The 20,128-nt window shown below is 48.8% G+C and overlaps 1 protein-coding gene across 5 annotated transcripts in view; it reads left to right on the forward strand.

Annotated features, from left to right (window-relative positions):
* The first annotated feature begins 726 nt into the window (after positions 1-726).
* The window catches only part of ZC3H18 (zinc finger CCCH-type containing 18), a 60,230-nt gene continuing 40,828 nt past the window's right edge, over positions 727-20,128 (forward strand). Inside the window, exons 1-7 of one of the 5 annotated variants that reach the window (XM_088027533.1) lie at positions 727-892; positions 1,448-1,981; positions 2,669-3,093; positions 5,114-5,305; positions 7,957-8,525; positions 16,758-16,842; positions 17,475-17,543. In XM_088027533.1, the coding sequence (XP_087883659.1) occupies positions 7,971-8,525; positions 16,758-16,842; positions 17,475-17,543 (709 nt within the window). In that variant the 5' untranslated portion in view covers positions 727-892; positions 1,448-1,981; positions 2,669-3,093; positions 5,114-5,305; positions 7,957-7,970. The remainder of the gene's footprint in view (positions 893-1,447; positions 1,982-2,668; positions 3,094-5,113; positions 5,306-7,956; positions 8,526-16,757; positions 16,843-17,474; positions 17,544-20,128) is intronic. The other 4 variants (XM_088027532.1, XM_088027534.1, XM_088027531.1 and 1 more) reach the window with 4 other exon arrangements.

The raw sequence follows: 20,128 nt of genomic DNA on the forward strand, positions 1-20,128 counted from the left end.
CTGTTTGATCCCCTGCAGGCTGGCTCCACGTTGAGGGGCTGTGCGCAGCTGGTAAGCTGCCCAAATGCTCCCAATACCACATGATGTCCTTTCGCTCACAGAAAGCTGATCACATTTAGTATTACGCAGAGCTGTTTATTCCCACAGAAGTAGTGAAAATTGTCTCTGATATTGAATCTTAGTATCTACAATATGATTGATTTTTTTGTTGAGCTAATTATTTTTAAGAAAGCGGGAATGGTTAAAAATCTTAAGCTTTGACATTTAAACTCAATACTCAAAAATGATTAATTTTGTATTGAATTGACTATACTCAACAGAGCGTAAGCGATTTAGTCCGACGGAAATAGCTAAAAACGTCCGGGCTTTGAGGTTTAAACTCAATATCCGAAAAATGAATAACTTTGTGTCAGGTGCCCACGCTCAACGGGGCGGGAGCTCTCGGGCCCGGCGGGAGGAGATAGGATTTCCGGCTCCGGGGGCGAAACCACCTGCGCGGCTCGGCCCGCCCCGCAGGCGTGGTCGGACGGCCGGCGGCGCGCGGGCTCGGAGACACGCCCCGGGGCGGGGCCTCCGGCGGCGCTTGCGCCGTGGCTGGCTCGAGCGGGCGCGCGCCGCGGGGGCGGGGCCGCGCGGAGGCGGCCGCGCGGAGGCCGGAAGGAAGCGGGCGGAGGGCGGGGCCAGCGAGGGAAGCCCGCCGGCCCGCAGGACGACCGTCGCGGCCTGATGACGTCGCACAATGGCCGGCCCCCGCGGGTAGTGGAGCCCGTTTGTTCCGCCCGCGTCGCGCCTGAAGCCGGAGCCTGTGAGGAGCGGAAGGGCCGAGGGACGTCTTCCCCGCGCCGCCCCGACGCCAGCGGAGCCGTGGCCCCCTCCCCGCCCTCGCGCTGAGGTAGGTGGCGGCGGCGGCCGCGGGAAGGCCGGGCCCGCGGGGAGGAGGCCGAGGCGGCCGGGCGGGGAGCGTGGCGGCGGCGCGGAGCCGAGGCCCGGGAGCCCCGGCGCCGCCGCCTCCGGGGAGCGCTCCGGGCTGTGTCCCCGGCCAAGCGTGGCTCTCGGGTCCTGGGAAGGGGTCGCGGAAACAGACACGATCCCGCGTTCGGTCCGCGGCTTGCCGGCCCGGGGAGCCCTGGAACCTACTTGGAGCCCGAACTCCCCGTGGCTGCCTCTGCGCCCCGCGGTGGAGTCCATTCTCCCGAAGCTGTCATTTCTCTTCCGGGACATTCGCGTGGCACATGTTTGCCGCCCACGGCGGGGGTGGGGGGGGGAGGCACGCAGATTCGCCCTCCAGAGGAGACCAGCCCGGACTGGGGATGGGCTCTTCGGAACTTTGAGCTCTCTGGAGCTTCCCGGAACTTGCTCCCTCAGCTTCAGTGTGCACAGGTTGGATGTATTGGCTGTGCCCCAACTCGCGCTCCACTCTTAGGCATAAACTTCCTTGCTCCTTTAGGATCCCGAAGGATGCCGAGTCCTTTGGATAAACTAACTGTAGCTATCATGCTGGGAGAGCCTAAGACTTCACTTCCAGCCTTGCTTCTGCTAAAAGTTAAGTTTTCTCGAATACTTTATGACAGCGCGTTTGTTGTGTAGAGTGGCTGATCGTTTTAAGAGAGCTCTGTTCAGCAAGCTCTTTTGCAAGAGTAGGTCAGTGTTCGATCCGTTTGGGGAAAATGGAAGAAGAGAGTGTTTGGCATCTGTAGTACTTCCTGGGGGCAGAGCACTGTCTCATCGTTTCTTCTTTGAGACTCACCTCTCTCCTATTGCTCGTGGAGTGGAGTTGGAGTCTTTGCCTGAGGATTTTACAGTCTGAGCACGTGTGTGTGTCCCGAAGGCTGGAACTCCTCTCTGGTTTTGGGTGGGGAATTCCCAAATGTTCTAAGAAAGCTTTGTGGAATCATTCCAGAGAGCCAGCAGGTAAGCTGTGACCTTGCTTATGTATAAGAAGGTTTTTTGCTTTTTCACAGCTACAGATCATCATCCCAAGGTGAGTGCTTCTTTCCTGAGGAGTTTTGGTGGTCAAGTTTAGTCAGTTTGGGGGTGGTGTCTGTCATCGACTTTGACGTTCTTCCTTTAGATGTTGTAAATCTGTGAAGTTATGAATCAGAATTTTTAACCAAATGTACCAGAACTTGAGCATTCAAGTAGGGATTGCTCTTTAAAAGTTGTTATCCTGAAAGGTTATGCTTGTATTTCATTGCTGTTCCTTTGCCAAAACTGCCTTATAACTTCTGTTTTGGCAATGAATATATAAGTCATATGAGAAAATTGGTCTCATTCAATAGTCGTACCCTATGTTTAACCACAAAGCATCTTACCTGGCTTGGTAGCTCACCTCATGTACCAGACCAGGCTCTGAATGGTCTCCCCTGACCTCTCAAAGTGACTTACCTTGAGGGGAGGAATACCTGCTTGCTACTAGAGCACCAGGAAAGAACTTGCGTGTTCTAAAGGTCCCTCAAACAGAGAAGTTCCCAAAATGCTCTGCACTTTAGCATTGCCATTGGAATCAGTGTGCAGCCTTCCAGCGTGGCTGCTGGGAGGTGAGGCAGCACCCACTGCAGGTCTGAACTCTGGTGTAGTCTTCTAAAAATGGGGTGCTTATTTCCAGTTTCTTCCTGGTATGCAACAGGTAGTTTCTCAAGTAACAAGATTTTGTCATTTATTCAACAAGCATTTATCGAGCATCGTCTGCCAAAGGCAGTGTGCGGTGGAAACACAGTGATGGACACTTGTCATTCAGTTCTCTGGGCAAGTTCACCATCTTGTGGGTCAAAGAACCGAAGAGGTAGTTCTAAACTTCGCCAAGAATCCTCAATTACAAGGTGATTGTGTGAGAAGAACAACTGAGTAAAAACTCTGAACCGGGAGTTGGTGAAGATGTGACACAAGAGGACCCTTCATGGCATTGTCTGCATTTGATAGGCTGCGTGTTCTTCCTAGCACCTGACCTAAAGTGTGCACCCAGGTGGTTGCCAAATTGAATTCATCTCAAAACAGGACGTAGATGCCCAGTGAGACCATGAACCTGCCCAGCCCAGGGCCTGGAACACAAACCATCTTCTGACCCCCAGTGACACTTCTCTTCTGTGCAGCAAGGTGTGGCTCAGGTTGTTTCTAATAGGTAGATTCTTTGGCACATTTTTCTCTCCAAGGTGCTCACCTGTGTGCAGCCTCATATTGTTAAATCCTAAGGGGTTCCACAGGTAAAGAAAAGATGTGACTCCTCAGGAAATTGTCACGGCCTCCTAAGGGTGATTGTGTGTCCCAGTGTGCCTAGGACAGCTCCTCTTCATGCCTGTTGTAATTATTTTTTGTTTGGTTTGTTTTCAGTTTGTTTTTTTTTTTTTTTAAGATTTTATTTATTTGTCAGAGAGAGAGAGGGAGAGAGTACAAGCAGGGGGAGCGGCAGGCGGAGGGAGAAGTAGGCTCCCCGCTGAGCAAGGAGTTCGATGTGGGACTCCATCCCAGGACCCTGAGATCATGATCTGAGCTGAAGGCAGATGCTTAACCAACTGAGCCACCCAGGTGTCCCACCTGTTGGAATTGTTAATAGTGCCCCCTTTTCAGTCTCAGACGTGACCCAATTTAGACAATAACATGGGACACTGCTACTAAGGGCCAGCTGTTTGCTGAGCTTGAAAAACACAGAGGTGAGTCTGAACCCTTTTATTCAGGTACTTTGTGGAGGGGAGGGGTCTGCCAACAGACTTTACAGACAAACAGTTGTGGACAGCGTGGTTAGTGTGGAAATGTACTAGAATAACATATACTATACTTAGGGCAAGTGTTCTCAATTTGAGAGTGGTGGGTAAGCCTCAGGGGATTTTGAACTCCCTAAAGTGGGAGATAAAAATTGCATACATTCAGGTTTTTCTAGGGAGAGGAGCCATCCTGTCCCCTTCATCAAGATTCTCAAATCAATCCATGTCCCCTGAGGCTAAGCACCACTACCCTAGAGCACTAAGCCCCCCTTCTAGTAGCAGGTGTGCCCCGGGACCTTTTGCCCTGCCACCTTCTGGTCAGCTCTGAAAACTGCCTTTGAGAGTCAGGAAGTTAGTTAATCTTGGTGTCCTTGGAATGTTGAAGTGATGTCCAAAATTTAAACTGTGGGGGGATGTACTCAGATAGTACTTCTTAAAATTACTTTCCTTGCCACAATACACCAGCCTCTCGGGATCGTGATTTCAGTCAGCATTTCCCGTGGCATCGGTATAAAGGTGTGCACCTTTGGGGTTTTTCTTGGATTCATGTTTAGTTTACATGTATAAGATTCTAACTTTAGGCAAGTTTAAAATAAATGGTGTCACAAGTTGGACCTCCATATGTTCATAACTATTTTAACTAATAGACTATATAAATGGTATGTTAACTTTTCTATGTACATGAGAATGTTTTTGTTTCTAGAGGGCCTAAGATAGAATTGTAGATGGATCAGCACAAAACTTTAAAAGAGAGAAAAGAAAAACAGGCAAAATCTACTGGTTCAGTAGAAGTCCCCAGTATGTGTGGGTTCTGTTCGAAAAGAGTTTATAAAATTAGTTTGGAACTCAGGTCCCATTTTCCTGTAGAAACAATGGCAAAAAGCAGGGGTGGGCTCCTCTGCAGGTTGCACCAGCTCATTTCATGCATAGTGCGGGGCTCTGTAATTGACTACACGCCCTAGAAGCAGCTCTGATTCGCAGTCCCAGGATACCTGCTCAGTGGCCATGTGGCCTAGGTCCCCTTATCTGTGACAGGGAACATGGCTTATTTGGAAGGCTGACGTGAAGGATTGGTCAGGTACCTGACACAGAGGGGTCATCTCTTAGCAGATGGTGGTGGCTGTCAGCTTTATTGCAGACATCCTTGCAATGATAGAGTCTCCCATTGAGTAGAGAGCTGTTTGTCAAATGAAACCATGAATGAATTAATCAAGTGCACCCAGAGACTGGAAATGCGTCTGACAGAGGTGATAGGAGTCTGGTTCTTAGAAGTTGAGGATTACCTTTATTCGTCCTCTCGCTAATTCAGTTTAAATTCAAATATGTGGAACCTGTGCCAGGCATGTTACCAGGCTTATCTCATCTAATTGTTGCAACAGCCTTGTGAAGTGGATACTGTTGTCCTCGTGTTTCAGGTGAAGAGACAGACTGAGGTGTGGCAAGTGTACGTAGTTGGCCCAGGATCCTGAAGCTAGGAAGCGGAGGGGCTGGGGTTCAGCTCTTAACGCAGAGCCCACACTGTTGCACTGTCTCTGTGCCCCATAAAACTGCAGCACACCAAGGGGAAAACTGCCCACTGGCCTGGCCCACTTTTTGCATTGGTTCAGGTAATTTGAAGTTAGGTACTCTTTTTCTTCCATTTCTTACTCTAGGATTTGATTTCAGTTTCCCAGAATATAAAAAGCAGTTTGGGTCTAATCGTAACAGTGAAACCAAAGTGCAAACCTGTTTACATCTGGGCCCCAGAAAAAGGGCTGTTACCAGGCTATGAGAGCTTGTATCTGTGAGCAGGGTAGGATGTTCGGAGGCCAGTAGCAGACTTGGGTTTTTCTGCAACTTATCAGTTGCAGATTTTTAAACTAGTTTGACATACAATTTTAGATAACATTTGATTGATTTAAGTAAGAAGTCATTTTGTTTCCAGGGTTGCCATTGGATTATAAAATGTGAGAATCAGAATTTGTTGGGCGGGGGGTGCCTGGGTGGCTCCGTCAGTTGAGAGTCCGACTCTTGGTTTCAACTCAGGTCATGACCTCAGGGTCTTGAGATCGAGCCCCGCATTGGGCTCCACACTAGGTGTGGAGCCTGCTTAAGATTCTCTCTCTTCCTCTCTCTGCCCCTCCCCCCTTAAAAAAAAGAAGAATTTGTCAGGTTTCAAGTAGGATGTCTGAGGTTCAGTAACCAGCTCCATGTGACCGGCTGCCCACAGGGTACAGGTCTAGATTCAGCAGCTGGGGAGATGAAAGTCACTGCCCTCCTGTGAAGATTTCTTATATGCAGTGTGATAAAAACTAAGCAAAGATGGGCATAGGACTCATGCACAAAGGAAAATCTTACTATTCGGTAAGGAAGGGGAAGGGGCCCTGAGTGGCTGCTTAACCCCCGCTCCCTTCAGGCCCTGTCTGCAGCTGAGAGCAGAAAACCCTTAGCTTTTGGGCACCTTGCTTATCTTTATTGTGGGTGGTAGGTATGCTGTGCACAGGGACAGGCGCTGCCCTGTGGGGCGTAGGGCTCTACCTTGATTTTCAGCAGAGTCCGTTGTTTGTGGACTTTTTTATTTGAGAGAGAGAGAGAGCACGCATGAGCGGGAGTGGGGTGGGCGACAGATGGAGAGGGAGACTCTCAAGCAGACTCCGTGCTGAGTGCGGAGCTTGAGCCCGATGCCAGGCTCAGTCTCACAACCCTGAGATCACGACCTGAGCTGAAACCAAGAGTTGGACGCTTAACTGCCTGAGCCCCTCAGGCGCCCCTTGAGGACTGACTGTTTTTAAAAATTCTCCCAATAGTCCTACCTCTGGATAGTGCAGTTAGGAAGACTGAAAAGTGAATCATTTTCAAAACTGTGGCTGTGAATGGATTGATTGGTTTGTAGATTTCTTTTGCTGACCATTTAGTTGATTTATAAAATGGTGAATTTTAAGTGGTTTGTCTTAATGTGTACTCAATTATAATAATTTCCATTAACTGCAAAAAAAACCTTTTAATTATAGGTTAAGATACCATCTCTTGGTATGTGCATCTTTAAACACAGGTTCTCCTTTCAAAAGTATAAATTTGAAAGATATATGTTTAGTTTTTAGTTATATAAATGCATAAAATAATTCTTTAAAGTATATAATTTCCTGTGTGTGTTTCCAGATCTTGCTGAGATACCAAGCTGCATAATTGTGACATACATTATTTTAAATTAAAATTTTGAAGAATCAAGGAAACGCTGAGCCTTTCACTGTCCCTCTTATTCCAAACTAGTTCAGCAGCGACCTGCTCCAGGCCGCACTGGTGAACGCTCTCTGGTGTTGGTTTAGTGCATATACTCCTGTCCCACTCTGCGCAATTTTTACATTTAAAACAAAGGGAACAATGTCCTGTCATTGGGCATGGAGGTGGGAAAATGAAAAAATGTCCACTATATGATTATGTCTAGCTTAGTAAAAATAGAAAAAAAAAAAATCTTCTAAAATGACGGTCTTTTTACATAGGAAACTACTCAGATACTTAAAATTTTCTGCCAGAGGTCTTTTCCGTGACATACTATGTTAGAATGATAGTTCTCCACTGTTCTGTAAGATAATCACAGCATGCACGGATGAACGCCACCTTCTAAGCGTCTGCTGGTGGCCCCGACATACAGATCTGTGAGAAGGCCCAAGGTCTGCATTTTCAAAGATCATCCCGAGTGATTCTGATGGGGCGATCGCAGCCATACTTGGAGAAGTGCATTCAGGAACAGGACATAGCCCATGACCTGGGGACAAGGCCGGCCAGGGTTTCTGCTCCAGACCCTTGAGGGCGGCTCCAGAAAAATAGCAGCGTGCCTTTAGTTTGGTTGCCTCATTCCATAATGCAACTTTTCTGGAATTTTAAAAATAATTTAAGAATCCAAAAAGCTGTCCCTTGCAATGCGTATCTTATTGCTCACTTTCTGTTTACCTGCCGGGTTGTGTTTGTGACAAGAAGTACTCCAGGTCTCTGCTGGATAGCTGCAGATGTGAAGCACTTACATACAGCTTAGGGAGTACTTGCAGCCTTGTGGAGGTATTGTGTGCAGGGCCAGCCAGCGTCCTTCCTGCTGGGACAGCCAGCAGCGGTGGTCTGTGGAGTGGGGTCTGGGGTTTGGAGGAGCCGTGTGGGACCAAGAGAGGTGCAGGTCCTGGTCCCTCCTGCAGGTCGGGAATGAGAATGGGGCCAAGAAAACCAGGCCAAGATTGACTTTCTGTTTTGCTAACTGCTGTGCATCTGTGTTCTCTCTCTTGCGCAGAACTGTGGGTACCGATGGATGTGGCCGAGAGCCCTGAACGGGACCCTCGCTCTCCGGAGGACGAAGAAGAGGAGCAGCAGGGGCTCTCGGACGATGACATTCTGAGGGAGAGCGGGTCTGATCAGGATTTAGACGGAGCTGATTTGGAGGATGGAGGCAGTGCCGCCCCGGGACTGAGCCGGGAGGAGGAGGAGAGTCACTCTGACGAGGAGGCTCAGGACCAGGAGTCCGAGGCTCACGGTCTGAGCAGGGGCCCCACGAGCCCCCCGCACGGGGGGGAGGAAGAGCGCACGAGCGACCTGAGGGACGAAGCCTCGTCCGTCACCAGGGACCTGGATGAGCATGAGTTAGACTATGATGAGGAGGTCCCCGAGGAGCCAGCCCCCGCTGGCCAGGAGGACGAGACCGAGAAGGCCGGTGCCGAGGACGAGGAGGAGAAGGGAGAAGGAGCTCCTGGGGACGAGGGGGCTGCGGGCATGCACAGCGTGGAGGACAAGGAGCCCCTGGAGACCGCCAAGGAGAAAAACAAGGAGGAGGATGATGGGGAGCTCGACGATGGGGAGCTTGACGTGAGTGCCCGGGCTGCCGGGGCTGGGGCGGTGAGGGGAGCTAAGGCGTCCAGGAGACAGGACGCATGAGGGCTGGGAAGTCAGGACTGTTCTGGGGGCAGTCACTCTGGTAGTTAGGGAGTGCCAAAAACCAAGGAGGGGGACCAGGCTAGATTCAGAAAACTTGGTTCTGCCACTTGGTAGCTGGCGGAAGTTTGTGGACCCTCCCCTGTCTGCTGCTCCTGGGTGGAGTGTATTAAAATCCCTAACCCTGATTTTGTTTACTTGAGCTCTAGGTTTGTGTAACAATTAAAAAGATCATTTCTCTCTTTCTTTTTGCTATCTTTAAGTAACACTTGAGGTCACATTCTACTAAAACCATCGTGGATTTTCAGTTCCTGTTAAGTTCTTGAGACTGATGAGCTCCAGAAGCTCCCTTTAGGTTTTGTCTGTTCTTCTAGGTTATCTTTGTCCCTAAGCCCGTCCTCTGGCAAGGGTGCCGGCTGGGCCGAGCGTCTTTGGAGGTGTCCCTGAAAAGACCCTTAGGAATGGATCATAGGGGGTTGTGCCTCCAAACACCTCAGCCTTGGATCAAGCCATCACACTTTGTTATAATTTATTTAAATACTCTGACTTTCAGGTTACAGAGAAGGTAACACTAACATATCCTCTCAGACACGGATGGGTTGGGTTTTTATGATGTATAATCCTGTTGAAAGGACTGTGATCATGATCTGTCTCTCTTTTTAAGTTTTTTATTTTAGTTCCAGGAAAGTTAACATAGAGTGTAGTACTAGTTTCGGGTGTACAACAGAGTGATTCAACAGTTCCATACATCATGCAGTGCTCCTCAAGACAAGTGCACCCCTTCATCCCCATCCCCTGTTCCCCCAGCCCCCCACCTCCTCCCTGCTGACCGTCAGGGTGTTCTCTGTAGTTACGAGTCTGTTTCTTGGTTTGCCTCTCTCTCTTTCTCCCTTTGCTCGTTTGTTTTGTTTCCTAAATTCCACGTCTGAGTGAGATCATGTGGTGTTTGTCTTTTTCTGACTGATTTATTTCACTTAGCATTATACTCTCTAGCTCCATCCATGTTGTTGCAAATTGCAAGATTTTATTCTTTTTTTACGGATGAGTAGTATTCCATGGTGTGCCTACACCACATCTTCATTATCCATCATCTATTGATGTACACTTGGGCTGTTTCCGTATCTTGGCTATTATAAATAATGTTGCAGTAAATGTAGGGGTGCGTGTATCCCTTTGAATTAGTATTTTGTGTTTTTGGGGTTAATGCTCAGTAGTGCCTTTGCTGGGTCATAGGTTAGTTCTGTTTTCAACCTTTTGAGGACCGTCTGTACTGTTTTCCAGAGTGGCTGCATCAGCTTGCACTCCCACGAACAGTGTAGGAGGGTTCCCCTTTCTCTACATCCTTGCCAACATCTGTCGTTTCCTGACTTGCTAATTGTAGCCATTCTGACAGGTGTGAGGTGGTATCTCATTCTGGATTTGATTTGCATTTCCCTGATGGTGAGTGATATTGAGCATCTTTTCATGTGTCTGTTGGGTATTTGTGGGTCTTCTTTGGAGAAATGTCTGTTCATGTCTTCTGCCCATTTTTTAATTGGATTATTTGTTTTTTTGTTACTGAGTTTTATAATTTCTTTATATTACTAACCCTTTATTGGATATGTCATTGGCAGATATCTTCTCCCATTCCATAGGTTGCCTCTCAGTTTTGTCGTGCAAAAGTTTTTTATCTTGATAAAGTCCCAGTATATTTTTGCTTGTTTCCCTTGCCTCTGGAGACATATATAGAAAAATGTTGCTACAACCGATGCTAGAGAAAGTACTGCGTGTGCTCTTCTTTAGGATTTTTATTGGTTCAGGTCTCACATTTAGGTCTTTAATCCATTTTGAGTTTGTTTTTTGTATATAGTGTAAGAAAATGTTCCACTTTCATTCTTTTGCATGTTACTGTCCCGTTTTCCCAACCTCATTTGTTGAAGAGACTTTTCCCCATTGCATATTCTTGCCTCTTTAGTAATCATTTTTTTAAAGATTTATTTATGTATTAGAGAGAGAGAGAGTGCTTGCTTGTGGTGGGGGGAGGGAAGAGACAGTCCTAAGTAGACTCCCCACTGAGCAAGGAGCCCTACGTGGGGCTTGATCTCAAAACCATGAGTCAACCAACTGTGCCACCCAGGCACTCCTTTTGTAATCATGATCTTTAAAAAAGTTGAGTTTTGGGGGTGGGGGGAGCCCAAAGTCCTGCTGAGTAATACTTTTACTCAAAGGAGTTGAAAGAGGAATAGAGCACATTGAAATAATCAGGGGTTTTTTAAGTACCCCAGGGAAGGAGATGCTGCCTGTCCAGGAGTCATGGCAATGAAAGGTGTGTGGAATAGGTCTCACAAATGTTTTGGGTTGGAGGAGGGAAAAGGTTGCTAGTGAAGCACTTGCCATTGGTTCATGGTAAGCACCACACTTCTTAGTGGCTGCTGGTACATATGTGCTCAGTCCATTTCAAACCGTGGTGGTGGGGCATGGCTATGCCTGGTAAATTTATAGGGTTTTAAACATTGCTTATCTAACTTTGGTTCACACGAACAGAACTTTGTGGGGGGGGGGCGGGTATGTGCTTACAAGCTCAGAATTTTAGATCTTTTATCTTTCACAACTAAGTTAATAATCTTTGCTTGGTATTTTATTTAAAAGGGTATTGTCAGGATGTGATTATGCAGGTGTCCTTAGGTTTTCCAGCTATGCGTCCCTTCCAGTTTTGGAAAATGTACCTCTACCACAGGGTCACCAAAGGGAAGAGATGCTGTGAAACTCAAGTTCATCAGTTTGGGTGAAATTTTAGGCAGAAGATGAAGTTATTGGTTGAGATTGCCTGTGAATGTGGTTTCTCAGTGTCACAGAGTGAAAAGCGTGGCTTTCTTGCGTCCCAAGAAAATGAGGAGGGGGCTCCTGATTACCAGGATGCTATGGCCCTGGGGTCCTTGGCAGCCTGTGTCCCATTCAGAGAGGATCAGTTGTGAGTTCTTGCTTCAACTGTTGAGTAAGTCTTAGGGGGAAATTCAGCTCCTTTCCTACCTTTCCATGGTCATATAGGGTCAGGTGTCTCCCTACAGGTCCTGGAGAACCCTGCTGTCCTCGCACCAGCGGGCTTGCCACTACTTAGGTGTAGTCGTGTGGGACCTTGGGTTGAACTGAGCCAGCCCTGGAAAATGCCCGTTGTCTAGAAATTGGCTGGTTCCCTAGAAAAAGCATGTGGAATAAAAATCTAGTTTGTCTTTCTTGTCCCCTCAGATCCTACCATTGGTTGGCTGGCTGGCTGGCTGGCTGGCTGGCTGGCTGGCTTTGCTGTCCATCGCACCTTCTTGTGAGGGGCCCCCAGCCTAGTTGGAAACAGTGCTGCTGAGGAGACCTGAGTACAGCTTCATTCAGCTGTGCAAAACCAGCCTCCCCACCTCCCCGCGCCACAGATGGTGCCTCTTGGTCTCAGCCCCTCTGGGCCCTGTGATGTACCAGGGTCATTGTACTGTTACCAGAGTGACCGGGTAGAGCAGGACCTGTTACCCCCCTTGGAGACAGGCAGACCTCAGCAAGGGGAGGGCGAGGCACTGTGGATGTGACTCAGAGCCTCACAGGAGCACGGCTGCCCTCCAGGAGCTTCTCTGCCGATTTCTGCTCTGGGCCCTGCCGGCTGCACTCCCAGCTGCCCCCCACCCTCTGACTGTCAGAGGTCTGCGCTTGCGTCTGGGAACAGCCTGCTCTCACCAGTCCTTTGGCTTGATCCCCTTTAGTGAATCCCTGCAAAGTAGCCTCTGGCCTCATGGAAAGTATACATCCCAGAGAGTGTTTTGGCTTATTGCTTTCAAGCCCGCTCATCAAAAGTGAACTACCTGGATGCATTATGAGGAGGAAATGTGCATTTTGGCTTACACCTCAAAAATATGCATTCACTGATGTCCCTGAGAGTTTCTTTGCCCAGCACGCTCCCTGGGACCCAGAGCACCCCCCCTCCACCCCCCTGTTGCCTGCCTCCTCTCTGCAGCCTCCCGGCCCTGAATTGCCCAACAGCTGAATGAAGAGTCTAAAAAGCCAAGTATTTTTTCTTCTGTCATAAGACATTGTCCTGCCTTTTTTCTCACTTTTAGATTTTGGGTCACTGGGACAGGTGACCTGATATGCGGTGGGGTCACCCCCACCGTCCCCAACTTTTCTGCCCTCTTGGTAGTTTTCCTGATGATGACATCAATTTGTGCAATAAACCCTTAAAATTCTTTTGTCTAAACCACACAATTTGTGACTAAGACCTTGAATGACCTTTATATATGTTTGGCGTGCTGCCAAAATACCCTTCCCGTGCAAATACCTTTCTGCAAGTACCGCTTTGTGGTACTTGTAGGGGTGGGGTTTTGCACACAGCGTGGGCCAACTATTTATGGCACCTTGGCTTGTTTGTGGAGTGGGGGCCGAGGGTCCCTGACATCCAAGCCCCAGGGAGCCTTAGTTAATCCGTAGTCTCTCACCTGTTCTGGAAGCCACACTTAACAGCAGACTCACCTGTGGCTTGGTTTCTGCCTCTGCATCTCTCAGAAGAGTGGGTGGAGCCCACCAACATCAGCTCCTACCGTGTGAAGGTCTTCCTTTCTCCTGCAGTTGCTGGGTCTTGCCAGAGCCATTCCTTCCATCTGGGTTTGACGACCACTTGGATACGTATTTGTGGGTCTTTGATTTTGACTTTTCCGACTCACGTCCTCCCATCTCTGGTGTGTTTCCTTCCCTTTGTGTCAAGGGTGCTGTCCCGTGTTTAGACGCACCAGTTTGCTTCTGGCTGGACCACTGGGTCCTCTCCCTGTCTCCCACTCTCTACTGTTTCTGCCTGCAGCCACATGATCAGGTGATTCAGGTAATCTGAAAGAATCCGCATGCATTACACACTCACCATGATAGCCACCAACAACTGAGCGGTGTGAATTTGACTTTAGAATCCCCTTTCTTGATCTGTGTTTGCATGAAACTCTGCAAGATTTAACAACTCATTTTAATTTTTCATCAGTTGAAAAGCCATCATACTAAATGGTTCGTTGAAAATTTCGGGATATTATATTGCCGAGTGATTTATTGATCTTGTTTGTTTTTTAATTAAAGGGGAGACCATAAACCCAGCATAGCACCGGGGACAGCTGTCCGTCTCCATCCTAGCAGGTGTGGGGGCTGGGGGGCAGCGGCCAGTGGGTGTTCTCCGGGTGGATGTTCTATCGCGGGTGCTTTACCGTGCGTTGCTAGGTCTGTTACAGAGCGTTTTCAGCAGCTGCACAGAACTCCTTTATATGGCTCATATGACTGCTCACCAGTCTGAAGATGGGTGGGTGGTTCTCCTTTGTGCTCTGCCAAGTATTAAAAGTCACAGCTTTGCAGAAATACCTCTTTAAATCTGATCTAGTGCACTTGCTGTGAGTCCTGACTGCAGACCTGCTCTCCTCATCGCAACTCCTGTACCTTAATTTCCAAGTGAAGCAGAGAGATTTGAACAGGTTGTAACCTTTCATAAGAGTTTGTTTTCCTAATGACCATGAAGAATCTGCTCTCCATTTGAGCTATGTAAACACCACAGGAAGGTGTTAGCATTGTGATCATCACTGTGAGGACAGTTGTAAAAAGAAGATGCTAAGAACCAGAGGAGAGCGCTGCTTTGTCCCTCGCATGAAGGAAACACATTTCCTCTGAGACGTAAGGAAATCAGCCTGTGGTTTGGGAAGTGGGGAGGTGGTGCTGGTGCTCCAAGGGGACACACTTCAGTTAGAAGATGAGTACGTTTGGGGACCTAAAAAAGTCCTTGAATAAATTATTTAATCTTTTTCAAAGAAAATAAGTCATCTTTTAGTTCTTAAAGGATATAACTTTCCAGCATTTGTTCTTTTCAGTATATAAAATGCCTTTTTTTTTTTTGAGATTTATTTATTAGTGCATGTGTGCACAGCGGGAAGGGGCAGAGGGATAGAGAGAGTCTCTAGCAGGCTCCATGCTGAGCATGGACCCCCAACATGGGGCTCATTCTCACAACCCTGAGACCATGACCTGAGCCGAAACCAACACTTGGACGTTTAACCAACTGTGCCACCCAGGCGCCCTTAAAATGCTTTTTTAATAAGTAAATATTTTCAAGGCAGAAATGATACAAATACCTAAGCTTTAAAAATAAGTCGTTGTAAATCCAGGGTTTGACTTCAGTATTTTTTCCTTCAACAAGTGCTTACCATTGACTACACGCCCATTGCTGTGCTTGTACGTGCCACAGTCCAGCCCGGTAGAGCTCCCATTCAGGCAGAGAGAGCCGCGGTGGCCATGACCCGTGCTGCCAGAACCCGTCGCGAAGGGAGCTGGGGGGCCCTGAGGAAGGAGACTCACCTGTCATCTGAAAATGAGATGAGCCGCATGTTAACAGAAGCGGAGAAGGAAGAAGGCGGGCCAGGGTCAGAAAGGTCACTGGGTGTGGGCAGTCAAGAGTGAGTGGGGTGGCACCAGGTAGGAAGTGGCTCCTAGACCAGGTGGAACTGGGCAGTATTTTGGATGAGGGTGATGCTGCAGGAGAGGGTGAGATGCTCCAATGACCCCCACACCCTGCCCTGTGTGACTCCTTGAGTTGACTGCCCTGGAACAGGCTAGGACACAGGGGCAATGAGGAGCTCCATCTTGGACCTCCCACCAGAGAGGTCAGCAGGGCGGCTGCATACTTGGCTCTGGGCTGTAGGTGACCCCTGGGCCTGGGGTCTCAACTGTGGGGCACAGGTGGGTGTCTGCAGGTCAGTGGTGACTGAGGCCCTAGGGTAGTGGGGGCTGGACAGGGCACAGAGCAGTAGATCACGGCTGTCCTTTGGAATCCCTGAGGGTGAGACCCACCCAGGCTCTGCATCATGTTAAAGCTTGACAGCCGGGGCGCCTGGGTGGCTCAGTTGGTTAAGCGACTGCCTTCGGCTCAGGTCATGATCCTGGAGTCCCGCATCGGGCTCCCTGCTCGGCAGGGAGTCTGCTTCTCCCTCTGACCCTCTTCCCTCTCGTGCTCTCTGTCTCTCATTCTCTCTCTCTCTCAAATAAATAAATAAATAAATAAATAAATAAATAAAATCTTTAAAAAAAAAAAAAAAAGCTTGACAGCCAAGGAGCTCTGGACTGCGAAGAGAAGGGCCTGGGTCTGAGTCTGACCTCCCTCTTCCCCAGCCCTAGACTTTTGGAGGATGTTGGTGTTTAATTTAATTTTTTTTTTTTAAGGAGCCACTTTGAAATATACCAGAACATTTTGTTCTTTTTTTTTTTTTTTTTTATGATTTTGTTTGTTTATTTGAGTGAGAGAGACACAGAGCACAAGCAGGGGGAGGGGCAGGAGGAGAGCCAGAAGCAGACTCCCCGCTGAGCAGGGAGCCTGACTTGGGGCTTTATCCCAGGACTCCGGGATCATGACCTGAGCCGAAGGCAGACGCTTCACCGACAGAGCCACCCGGGCGCCCTGGTGTGTTTAGTTTTTGTTTTTAAGATTTTATTTATTTGAGAGACAGACTCCCCACTGAGCAGAGAGCCCAACATGCAACTCAATGGATCCCAGGACCCTGAGATCATGACCCAAGCCAAAGGCAGACACTTAAACCGACTGAGCCACCCAGGCGCCCCACAGCATTTAGTTTTAAGAACATAAAAAATTTTGGGGGCACCTGGGCGGCTTGGTTGTTTTAAGTGTCCGAGTCTTGATTTTGGCTCAGGTCATGATCTCACAGGGGGTTCTGCACTCAGTGGGGAGTCTGCTTGGGACTCTCTCTTTCCCTCTGTCCTTCCCCCCTGCATGCACTCTCTCCCTCTCTCTAAAATCAATAAAAATAAATTTGAAAAGGAGCATAAGTATTTTCTATAAATATTGTTTAAACCTAGAAAGTGTTAAAAACCTGGAGTGTAACCGTTTTCTGCCCGGCATTGCTAATGAAGGGAAGTGTGGGGAAACCCTGCTTTGCGCCTCCCTTCCCTACTCCGCAGCGTGTTTTTAGGTGGTGCTCCTGTGTAATGCCTGGGTCTTAGGAGCGGGCCATCGTGCTGGCTGAGGGACCTGAGGTTGTGGACGCTTACGTGAACTGCTGAGCAGCGAAGACACGAGTCTTGTGGGAATGCGAAGCCCTGCGTGTTGGCAGCTGCCGCTGCCACCTGCTGTCTCTGGTTCTGGCAACTCCCTCTGAAGCCCTCTTGTCCTTGTTTCAGGATGATGACCTGGAGGAGGGCGAAGTAAAGGACCCCAGTGACAGGAAGGTGAGGCCGCGACCCACCTGCCGGTTCTTCATGAAAGGTAATGGTCTGAGGGGCCTTGTGTGACCTTGGCTTTTCCCGGGGCTGTGGTGCTGGTTCGGCCCTGAAGCTGTGCACGGCTGTTCTTGGGGCCAGACTGTGACCGTTAGTGGCAGTGGTGCCATCGGTGTTTTGGGGGTCCTTGCTTCACTTGACTGACGGAGCGGGCCAGCCTCGCCCTTTTCACACTTGGGGTACCAAGCCCAGCTGTTTGTAGCAGAACCGTAGCTTTAACATGCCCTTGCTGTCAGGCCAGATGGCCCAGGCACCAGGGCAGTCGTTTTCCCACCTCTGTAAGGAAAGTTGCCACTTGTTTGCTAAATGTGTCGAAGTACACCCTTCCTTTGGAATGGAGGGGCTCTGAGTGCAGCAAGGTCCACTCCCTCTGGGAAGGTGAATGGTGTGAACCAAGTGGCTATAAACGAGCGGGGCCGACCCGGCCATGGCAGCAGGAACCCTGGTGTGCAAGGGTTTCTGTGCCATGTGACAGTAGTCGTCCCACATTTTCCTTGCCTAGGTAGGAGATGTTTGTGTCTGTCCTAGGCTCGCTCTGGCCCTGGGTGCCCTTGCTCGCTGGCCCAGCCTGCGCGTACGGTCTGAATTTCACCAGAGCTTCCTGTACTTCTTTTCCAGATGTGACAGCCTTATCCACTCCTCTTCCACCAATATCACATTCCATACCATTCAGAGGCCAGGTTCAAGGTACAAAGTATACGATATTCACTCTCTGCTCCGGAGGCCAGACTTCTTTCTCCTGGATCCAGAATTCTGATGTGAAGCCAGAAGGAAGGGGGAGGCTCTGAGGGGCAGAGAGCGGTCTTGGACCTCAGTTCTTAGAGGCACTTGATGAGGCTCACGGGAGCTTTGTGGATGGCACGGGGAGGGGGGAACCGTAGGGGACGGTGGAGTCCCCATCTTCCTGAGAGGCCAGGCTCTGCCCTGAGTGGCCCCTGAAGGACCCTCTCCCTACACCCAACATGATGTGGTGCAGAGGGTGCACGGGGACCGAGGAGCCAGTGTGCTCAGGACACAGGTCAGCCCCCTCCCCAGGGCGAGTGCTCCTGGCCTGTGCCGTTTACATGCGGATATGGCTTCTGCCAAGTGGAAACTCACTGGAGGTAGACGTGCGTGTGGTGAGTTCCACTATGCAGCCTTGTGTGTTCTGCCCTCAGGAGGGCGGCTGCCAGTGATGTCGTGGGCAGCATGGTCACCCTGAGAACGCAGAGAAGTTTGTGGTATGTTTTAGGAAGTCAGTTCTTAACAGTTCTTTAAAAGTTTTGGTATTTGAGGGGCTCCTGGGTGGCTCAGTTGGTTCAGTGTCTGACTCTTGAACTTGGCTCAGGTCTTGATCTCAGGGTCCTGAGTTCAGAGCGCACATTGGAGCTCAGCATGGAGCCTACTTAAAAAAAGTTTTGGTATTTGAAACATTAATATTTCAGAAAATTTTAACTTAAGCAGAAGACCTCTTTTCCATAATTATGTGGGCATAAATGATGTCAATCCACCTCTGAAATTTCTAGATTAAAGAGAAAGAGACCAATACGTACATGTGTATGTAGATGTATGTGCACTGTTGTCAAACTGTGTGGTTCAGAATCCTGGCCAGCCCGTCAGGACTAGCCCGGGTCTCCCCTGGCAGGAGGCAGTGCCTTCCATCCACACCAGAGAGATTCCCATCCAGGTGCGTGGGGTCACAGCACTGAAGTTATTTCCAGAATTTAGCAACAGAAGCACACAGACAAGTGAAGTTATTGCTGGGACTGCAAATCAGCATCCTTGGGAGATGCCTCGTGGGCAAGGACTGGGCACCATCTCCAGGGACCCCATGGTCCCCAGGGCCACATTGCAGTAGGAGGGAGGTCCCCTCCAACAGTCCAACGAAATGTTCAGCTTGGGTTTCAGAGACAAAGGCCAGTGGGCAGGGCTTTCTGCAGAGAAATCCGAGGCTAGTGGCAACCGGCCCTCTTTGCAACTTGATTGGGCATAATCAATAACTTGTTTCAGACTTTGCTTTTAAGTATATATTTACCTTTTCTGCCCATACTTACTTGTTTATTCCTCGGAGTGGTGTGATACAGTACAGAAAGAAATTGATTCTTTGGGTGTTTTAGAACTTATCTCTTGCTTCTTTTCTTAGGAGAGTTTTTGGGTGAAAATGTTTTTGTTTACCTTCAGTTTATAAGCTTAGTATTAATTTGAGATGAGTCCATATAATTTCCATTTATTAGCAAGAGAAGTCACTTTAAAAATAAAATGGAGTTTGTTGCATTTGATGAGATGTGGAGAAATGGAACCTTTACACACTGCTGGTGGGAGCACGAAATGGTGCAGCTGCTGGAAAACAGTGTGGCGGCCTGGGGAACAGGAAAGGGTAGAACTCTCCAGTGATCCGATCACTTATGCTTCTAGGTCTCTACTCACAAGAAAGGAAAACGTACATCCTCACAAAAACTTGTACATAAATGTTCATAAAAACAGTGGTCAAAGTAGCCAACAGGTGCAAACAACCCAAATGTCCGTCAGTTCATAAATGGTTAAACACATCGTGGGCTGTCCACACAGTGGGATGTTATGCCTCCATGAAGCAAATGAAGTGCTGACCCCACAGCATGGATGAACCTTGAGGACATTCTGCTGAGTAAAGAAGCCAGACACAAAAGGCCCCCCTCTTGTGCATTTTCATCTATACGAACCATCCAGCATGGCTCCATAGGGGCAGGAACTGGGTTGGTCATTGTCTAGGCCGCAGAGCCTGGGCGGGGAGGGAGGGAGTGGGAGCGGGCAGTGGGGGTGATGGCCAAGGAGTGCGGAGCTTCCTTCTAGGGTGATGGTTGCATACCTTCTGCATACATACTAAAACTCACTAAATTATGCACTGTAGTTTGGGGTATTTTATGGTATGTGAATTCTATCTTAATTTAAAATTCTTCCTTTTTTTTTTTTAAGAGTATGTGTATTTTTTTTTTTTAAGATTTTATTTATTTGACAGAGAGACAGCCAGAGAGGGAACACAAGCAGGGGGAGTGGGAGAGGGAGAAGCAGGTTCCCCGCTGAGCAGGGAGCCCGATGCGGGGCTCGATTCCAGGACCCTGGGATCATGACCTGAGCCGAAGGCAGACACTTAACGACTGAGCCACCCAGGCGCCCCTTAGGAAAAATTCTTCCTCAGAAAATTTGTTAGTTGTATTTCTATTAAAAGATTTCTGCAGATTAATCATTAATTGCCCAAATGGATACATTGGCGTTTGTGACCACTGACAATGAAATGTACTTAGAAATAAAAATGG

The sequence above is a fragment of the Eumetopias jubatus genome, unplaced genomic scaffold (genome assembly GCF_037043125.1).
Source record: "Eumetopias jubatus isolate StellerSeaLion01/CBP00866 unplaced genomic scaffold, mEumJub1_p1.0 scaffold_10, whole genome shotgun sequence".
Taxonomy (NCBI): Eukaryota; Metazoa; Chordata; class Mammalia; order Carnivora; family Otariidae; genus Eumetopias; species Eumetopias jubatus.